This window comes from Limulus polyphemus, unplaced genomic scaffold, assembly GCF_000517525.1.
Source record: "Limulus polyphemus unplaced genomic scaffold, Limulus_polyphemus-2.1.2 Scaffold615, whole genome shotgun sequence".
Lineage (NCBI taxonomy): Eukaryota > Metazoa > Arthropoda > Merostomata > Xiphosura > Limulidae > Limulus > Limulus polyphemus.
In genome coordinates, this window is record NW_013666225.1 from 50,951 (window position 1) to 59,858 (window position 8,908).

General features: G+C 32.9%; 1 protein-coding gene across 2 annotated transcripts in view; it reads left to right on the forward strand.

The window, feature by feature from the left end:
* The window catches only part of LOC111085780, a 15,647-nt gene extending 7,430 nt beyond the window's left edge, over positions 1–8,217 (forward strand). For both annotated transcript variants that reach the window (XM_022385977.1, XM_022385976.1), the window contains exon 3: positions 7,179–8,217. In XM_022385977.1, coding sequence (XP_022241685.1) covers positions 7,179–7,804 — 626 coding nt within the window. In that variant the 3' untranslated portion in view covers positions 7,805–8,217. The remainder of the gene's footprint in view (positions 1–7,178) is intronic.
* Positions 8,218–8,908: the final 691 nt, after the last annotated feature.

An 8,908-nucleotide genomic window follows, 5' to 3' on the forward strand; every position in this document is an offset into this window, starting at 1 on the left:
CTAAAAACGAAACGGGTACATTATAAAAAAATATCTATTGTGAGATAAATATAAATATATATATAATCAGGCCCGTACTCAGAATGTTTGAAAGGGAGGATCCTAATTTGTGAAATCAAGAGCCAACACATATTGTGCAAAGTACAATTAGCATGCAAAACATACTAATGCTAATACCCACGAAATTAAATCTGGAAACAATTTTGCATGAAATATAGCTTAAACAATCTGTATGGCTGTCACATATAATCCACAAATATTCAATGAAAAGTCAACAAATCATCATTCTGTTGTAACACTGCATGGGGACTAGACTGAAATTATCATAAATATGGATATTTCACTATAGTAAAGTACTGTACTATCTACATGCAGAGAAGTTACTAATTGTTAAATTATATTGCTAATTTAAACAACTCTCTACAATTGAAGCAGCAAAGCTACGTAGTACTGTACCTTGGTTGTCATGTGCCAATCCTTTTCTTTCGCTGGCAAAAAACATTCGTATACCGCTGCAATCAATTTCACGTAGGCGCTTCATTCTGTTCAGTGAGAGGTGTCGAAGGTCTAGCTTGAATATCTTATACTGTGTAGTCTAACGAGCCAGACCTTTACTGGTATAGCGGATAATTTTCAAATGGGCTTAAAAATTAGTGCAATTCTCAGCTACTTCCTTATACTAAACTAAAAACCTACAAAAATGCTTAAATCTCAAACCCACAATCACTTTATAATTCTATTTCCATGACACAACGAAGCTTGCTTGTGCTCAAAGCAACGTGTAGCTGTTAGGTATACACAACTCTTTCTGTTTATGTTTAATGCAAGGGTTATGATTTTGATAGTTTATACAGCGCAGGTGTCATATTTAGTTATTTTTAGTTTGTTTGTTTTGTAATTAAGCACAAAGCTACACAATGGGCTATCTGTGCTCTGCCCACCACGGGTATCGAAACCTGGATTCTAGCATTGTAAGTCCGCAGACATATCGCTGTGACACTGGAGGGGGGGTATTTTTAGAGGTGAGAGTTTATGGCAAGTTTGTTTACGTGACTGTTTACAATCATGAGTTGTGTAGCGTGTACGTTCAGTTGTTATGAATTAGCAATTGTTATATTGTCGCGTCATGTTACTACAACTTTCTGAATTTTTCTTATTGTTTCAATTAAGTATTATTGCGTCTGAATATCTAGTATTGCGTGGAATGTTCTAGACTTCTGTCAGTATATAAATACGCGTCGAAAAATTAATATTTACATCTAGACTGGATGATTGTGAGTTTAGCGATAAACAACGTATAGGGGCGATTTTTAAATTAACATTTTCACACACTGTATTTTAATAACAGAGCAGAGAAGAATAATTCGTCTTGTCAGTTGTATTCTAAAGTAAGTGAACCAGCCAGTTTGACGAAAAATATACAATTATTTAAAGCTCTGGATACAACTGTCATAACCATCAGTGTAACGAACATGTGTATATACGTTTGACCTGTTTTCTTATATTATTTCAAAACAAGTGGACTGTGTTGCTGTTTGTGTATTGTTGAAATTTATCGCCAACAACTCACAGACACCTGCTGTAAAGTATCCGGCCTACAAAACTGTTCTAACTGTAACAATTAAATATAATTTTACATAATCTAGTAGCCATAGTGTCATTAGGGGAAATATATATAACATCTTCACAGATCCTTTAATTGTGCCATTGATTTTGATGGAAACTGCCACAGAATTGACATTTTATGATAGATTTTATTTATTTAAAGCTTTCATTGGGGCAAATCAATATAAGCCCTTTTTTCACAGACGTTTTTTATAACAATACTAGTATAAAAGCCTGTCAAAAATGACGAGAAACTATTATTGAATGATTAAACAAATTATAGAATTTAAATAAAACGAATTTATCTATACCTCCAAAAAAGCACCTACTGTTCAGTTATTTCACCAATTTAATAGACATGTGAGCAGCCCGTGGGCTTGGTTCTTGGGTTCGACTATACACTCGTTAGAAAATAATTTATTTGGATTTCGGGTCGTGCTGTCGCGAGCGGAGCACACAAGCCAATAATTCGAGGAAGTTTACGTGCGGAATAAAGAACTCACACTGAGACAACTGAATACACATCAAATAACTTCTTCATTTATACACTTTTGAACATTTCATTTATATTGAAACTGTCAAGGTTATCTTAAAACAACATTAACTATAAAACATTCTATTTAATTCTATTAGATTCATGGCTATGAATAAGTTAAGTTAACACGAGGAATTCTCTCGGTAATAATCGGTATAACTGCAGTTAGCCCCTGAAGAAGAAAGGTCCACCTTTCGAAAGCGCTCGGGTTATAGGGTTTTTAATATCTTGTATCAAGAATTCTTCTAAAATATTTTTAGTAGAAGTGGGGTCTTCCAGCAACAAGTGGACTATTCCATCAGACTGTAGCCCAAAACCCACTTTGTTATTGGTCCTTACAGAACTTATTTCTGTCCTTTATCTTATATCTTTGTCGAAATCATCCAAGACAATTACCTTGGGTGTATAGAGATAAACTCTGTAACTCCAGACTCTTCACTAGGAGTCTTTTACCCTTCTTTCATCGAGGTTGCATGGTGATTACAGATAATAATATAATTGATGCAGAAGTCTGGCTAGTTATTAGTTGATTACAAGATAATCATTATATATGAGTTATGAGGAGATTGGAAAATTAGTAGTCTATTTAAAGGAAAATACTAATACCCTTGAAGGGATGTGGTTAATAATTAATTACTGTATCTAGAATTTAATAGCTTTAAACTCCGACAGATATAGAACACGGTTGTGCCTAGTGAAGAGTCCATTTGCCTATGTTATTGCACCTCTTTCAGTAAGTCTATATCCATAGGTGCCATTATTTTATGATATTTCTAACCAAGTGGCTCAGAGGTAAGTCTGAGGGCTTTTAACGTTAACAATCGGGGTTCGATACTCCGGATAGCAGAACACAAATAACCAATTGTGTAGCTTTGTGCTTAACAACAACCATAACAAGTATTATATTTCCAATGTGGTTGCATTCATTAGGAAGCATCATTTTTATGTAAACTTAATATGACGCCATCCAATATAAATGCACATTATATTGAGGTCAAGGAATGGCAATGCTATCTGAGATGATAAAAATTCTACAAACCTCTTAATTTGAAAGCTCACCTGTTAGCCAAACGCAGCTTAGTCTAGGGAATAATAGAAGGCAGTATAGCTAAAAGTTTCATAGCATGTCAACAGGGGGGCACAGTAAATGAAAAATTTAACACGCATTTATTTTTGCTGGTTGAAAACTAATAAAAGCTTATAGCACATAATATATAACATAGATTATTTATAACTTCGCAATTACAGTTTCCAAAAGCAAGAAATCGATAAGAGTACCTAATTGTTTCTCACCTCACTAACATTACACAAATGCCACCTATTGCAAACGTTTGGGGATAATGTTAGTTTTGCAATTTATTCCAGTCTATATATATATGAATGATTACTCAAGAAAGACATGGTGTACTTAGTTGGCCAAGCTAGGAGTTCAACTGACGAGCAAATACTGATGCAATGTAACATTTTATGATTACATTCATTTGAAACTCAGTTGAACTAACTAGCAAATACCAACACAATTAATCAGGTTACCATCAGGAAGTGGAACCAGAAAATACTGATAATAGAGTTTTTTCTTAACCTTTCCGAAAGCTGTACAGAGTCTTAACTAGTCACATGATTAACGTTAAACTTAATTGGAACAACATGTGACACTAAAGAGGCAACATTGTATGTATATCTACATATTTTTATTCGTATCATAAAAAATCTTAGAAATTTTTACACTTAGATAAATATTTCTATTTATTCGCAATGTACTGATTAAAACTGAGGTATCTAATACATACCATCACCGGTAGGTAGACCGTTATAATTATAGCAACTATAAATAATCGTTTGCTTCCGATGTATTGAATAATTCCAAGACATATCACCCAAGAGAGAAATATAGGGTGTCGAAGGCAAAACATAAATACTCTTCAGTATGATCTAATCATGGATTAAAAATTTGCTTGATGAGTGACCCCAGCGATTAACCAATCTTTCAAATAAAAAGTAATTATTTCAAGAAATTTGTGTTAAGTGTCATTTTACTGATTATTTTATGACAATGCCACAAATAATATAAATAATGCCTTTTGTAGAAAAACACAGAATGGTAAATTGATATGCTTCTCATCAAAAGTTATAGGGAAGTAAAAATATTTGTTTGTTGTAAGGAAACCAAAGTTACTTAATCTTACATTCCAGAGAAATTTCAATAATGTTCATGTGACACACACAATTCATAAATAGCGGAATAAAAATGTTCTTTGAATCAAGTGATATGAACAGCATAATATCGTGACAACAATATATAACATTATATTTTATATGAAATCTACGCCACTCAAAACCACTTTCTTTGACTCTATATTTTCCGAGTCTTTTTGAGATCATGATCCTAGAATCTGTGGTGTTTTTGGAAAATAAAGTCAGGCTTGGATATTGAACCTTACAAAGTATATTTCCAATGAGTATTGAGATTTTGCCATTCTTCTCTAGTCAGTTCTTGGTTCACAGATTTCATGTAAAAGACCCCAAATTTTTCAAAAAAGATTCAGATTATTCCAAACCTGTATTCATCTATACAGTTGGTAGAAATAAAACTCACTCTTCTATAAACAACAATGAAAACTGATCTAGAGGGAACATGTTCTGGATCTGGGAAACGTGAATATATTTTATAAGCATTATGTGTCTTTAATGATAAATAATATTTTTAACTTCTGCTCTAGGTTGACAGCAAGTGTGCTAATCTCTTGCTTAAAGAATAAGGTGAAAGCTAGGCTATGAATTATATTATTGCAGAATGAAAATGATTATATCCTTTGAGTTCGTTTTTTAGTTTACTCCTTGATTTTTCCCCCTTGATAACGCTACAAGTGCCTTTTCCATTTGAAGTTACAAAAAAGTTACACTCAAAATTCAGGATGAAGTACAATTTATGGTTGCAGAGATTGATAAAACAGTACCAGTTTTGCATCGGCCAGCAAAATATTATTGAAATAATGAATTTTTCCCAAATATGGCAGTTTCTCCTTCAGTTAGTGGAAGAGTTTGGAGTGGACAGAATACAGGGCAACTACTGATACAGAAATTCTTAAGATTTCTAATTTCTGAGTTGCAGTATAGTTTAGGAATTTAACTAATAGAAGTCTTGTTTCTCATTTTGGACTATGAGAGAATAACTAATATTAAACTAAACTCAACATCTTTTCCAGCACTTTTACAAACCCTCCTTAGTCGGATGGTTTGAATTTAAATTTAATTTTAACTAAAATACACGGTATTGTGTACTCATCTGTAGAAAGCAAAAATATTGGAAATTTCACCCTAAATGATGCCTTCAGAAGTGCCCAAAATGTCTTTTAGGAGTATGGACTCATAGTGTATTGTTCAATTTTATTTCATGAGTTCTTATAATCTTGTTGGCAAGTTTCTTCAAGAAGTTGTTGCTGATCTGCAATCGACAAATCCTTGGTTTAATTTGCTTGTGGTTAGGGAGCTCGACTCTGTGTGTCGCGGGATCCAATTCCGTCGCTGAACATGTTCGTGTTTTCAACTATGATGGCGCTATAACATGATTATCAATCCCACTAGTTTAAGAGTTGGCAGAGGGTGACGTTGAGTAACTCCTCTAGTGTATCATTTCCAAATTAAGAACGGTTAGTGCAGATAACTCTTAAGTACCTTTGCAAAAAATTCAACAAACCCAGTCTGTTTCAACTAAAAGACTAAATATGCTAATGATTTCAAGATTCTTTGTAGTTCTATTGCTTCTTCGACATTTTTTACACATCCTCATCAATCAATTTTCCAATTCCAAGTCACACACATTTTTGCTCATTGATTTCTTGAGCGAAATTGAGTTTTACACTGAGAGTGAAAATATCCCCAATTGTCTGTTAAGATGACAGGCACAAATACATACAGTGTGTGTATTTTTGAGCTGTAATAATGCAGAAGCGAGAATTCTCAATAATACAAATGTAGAAGATGATTTGCCTTGCGTTTATTTAAGGTTGGGAAACATAAGCCTCTTCTGCTTATGATATTTTCTCCCTGTTTCATGAAGCATTCAAAACATTCCGGAAATATTTTTCCCGGATGTCACTAATGTATCCGTAATTTTCATAAAATTAAAGAACATTTATATTGATTTAGCTGGTAACATTTTCTCTTTAAATTCTTTCTTTGGTAGCCCGAGTAATTTAAAGTAGCTTCCTACTTTGCTTCACATGGTAAATGAAGCATCAAACCACCTTGCACGTGATGCTTTTGACTAGTTGCCTTCTCTTTTGTAGAGATGGCTAGGCATGGATTGCCCTTTGTGCGGCTTAGCGCGAAAATTCTAAAACACACAAACAAATAAAACTTAACAGAGACATTATTTCTTAAATTCCTGACACCTGGTTGTTAATAACATAACATTCCTAAATATATTAGTTCTGAAAACCAGATCTGAGTGTCAAATCTTAATTAACGTTTTTCATGCAGTAACACTAATGGTAATATTAAAAAATTAATTGTCTCATTTCTTCATGTATCATATACATATGATTATTCATATTAAAATTTGTGATAAAAATCGCGTTAACTACAGAAGTTTTTTTCATGTTCTCCTTCATTTCTCCATTGCGGGCTCAGAATCATAGGCGCTTAAAAATAATATTTCAGATATTTCTTTCGTTATCCGCAAATTACTGCCAAAGAAGCTTTTTGTTCAATACTAGAACTTATCAACTGGGATGAACAGTGAAAGATAAAATATTTTTTATAACGTTGTTTCATTCCACTTCTTTAAAAGAACTGGCAAGTCAACAGACGGTTACTCCCTCCCTTTTGCCATGACAATAATAGATTTTCTTGTGAAACACCATTTATACATACAACATAATACTTTAAGTTACGATTTAATTGATTTTATGAGTTCAAGTTGACTTTATTGTTATATATAGCTGAAGGTACTTTTACTATAATTCACGTTTCATTTTCATGTTCTGTTTAGCTCAGAAAATCAACATTTTATCAAATATATTTTTTTATGTTATAGGACTTGAAGGCAAAGAAATTCATCATATAAATAAACGGGACACTTGCCACTCCACTGTATTCCAGGTTGTTAATAGTTATTTATCACATGTGGTAAGAGAGACAGCTATTTCAATTCCCGATCCCTTCTGCTGTTTTGATTCACCTCAGATATTTGGTCGTTTTACATGTAATAACTGTCAAGCTTCTGGTCTGAGCACATTAAAACAGATACAATCTCCTCAAATTATTTGTTATGGTAATGAGGTTGTTGTATCCACTCTTTTAGCTATGGATAACCCACATGTCTCCTGTGACTGTAGAAAGCCTCTCTTTCTCAGGACAATGACTACTTCTATCACTTTACAGATTCCTCGTCTAGAGGCTCAAACAATGATGAAAATCAAATTCACTTGCCCGCAGAACAGCTCAATGGTTAAGAACCTGGTGATCACTAGTCAAGCCACACCTACCTTCAATATCAGTGATTGTGGGTTATTTTGCAGGTTAGTGGAATTGTTTGCCAACTTATTTGTGGAGTTAATTGGATGGCGGCTACAATTAAGGTTTGATAACCAAATTAAAACCCTCATTCAGAATCAGCTAGACAGAACACCTGTTACTTCTTTCTCTGAATGGCTGAAGTAAAAGAAAAGAGGCATCCGAAATCTTGAAATAGTTTTTAGTTGACATATTTACATATATGTAGATAAAATGTGAGAATTCATTTTTGATTTACTCTGAGAATAAGGACTCAGAATCCTAGTCCACTTAACAGTTATAAAAAAAAACTATTACAAAGGTTCTGATGGAAAATAATTTCTGATACAAAAGTTAAATCAACTAACGGATTAATATCTAGATTGAAGATTACTTCAGATGTGTAAGTAAGGTTGAGATTATATCATACTTGGATCGACCATCTGAAAATAGATATGATTTGTCGTCGAGGAAAGTGAGCAAAATATTGCAATAAAAGCATATTATAATAATTATATGATTGCACTCCTTGTATTTATCATAAAATGTATTCTGTTAAATAAAGATGTACTTTTCTTGAATTGCCTCATACCTATGTCTTATACTCAACATTTTTCTATTTTACACAAGTATAATAAACATAGTTTACAGAAGACAGTTTATGAAAATCTTGAGAAAACTGACATATTATGCCACATCATGTGCTGATTGATTCCTAAAAAAATACAAAGTAGCTATACACTTAGACCCAAGTATGGCTGATGCATAATTGAGCTAAACTTAATCTCTGCATTCAAATTGGCATCCTTTTACTGTTCAGTTTTAACTCCACTATATTTATTAATCAAATTATATTAATAAGATAGGGCAATATTCAGTATTATTGTGATCTGTTGGTTAGTATTATTATAGAATTTCACAGGTGATTATCCAATTCAGTTTAGTTCCGAATTACAAATTTAACAAAGGTACACTTGACAGTTTACATAGCTCATTCAGCCAGATCATTAGCTGGGGATAATATGGTATCCTTTGAACCTTCATTACTTACAGAAGTTGTCATAGCTCAAAAACAACAACTATCAAACTATGGATTTCTTTGAGTGCTCCAAATTGAAATATCTAAAGCTAATTCAACGTTCAGTTTTAATCAGTATAGAAATCAGCGTGGCTAACATAAAGAATTCTGCAACAAAGTTTAAAATGATAAGATACAATTATAATAAAACTCAAGGCTTGTTTTTCTTTGTGAGCATTATATCTCTGCTTTAA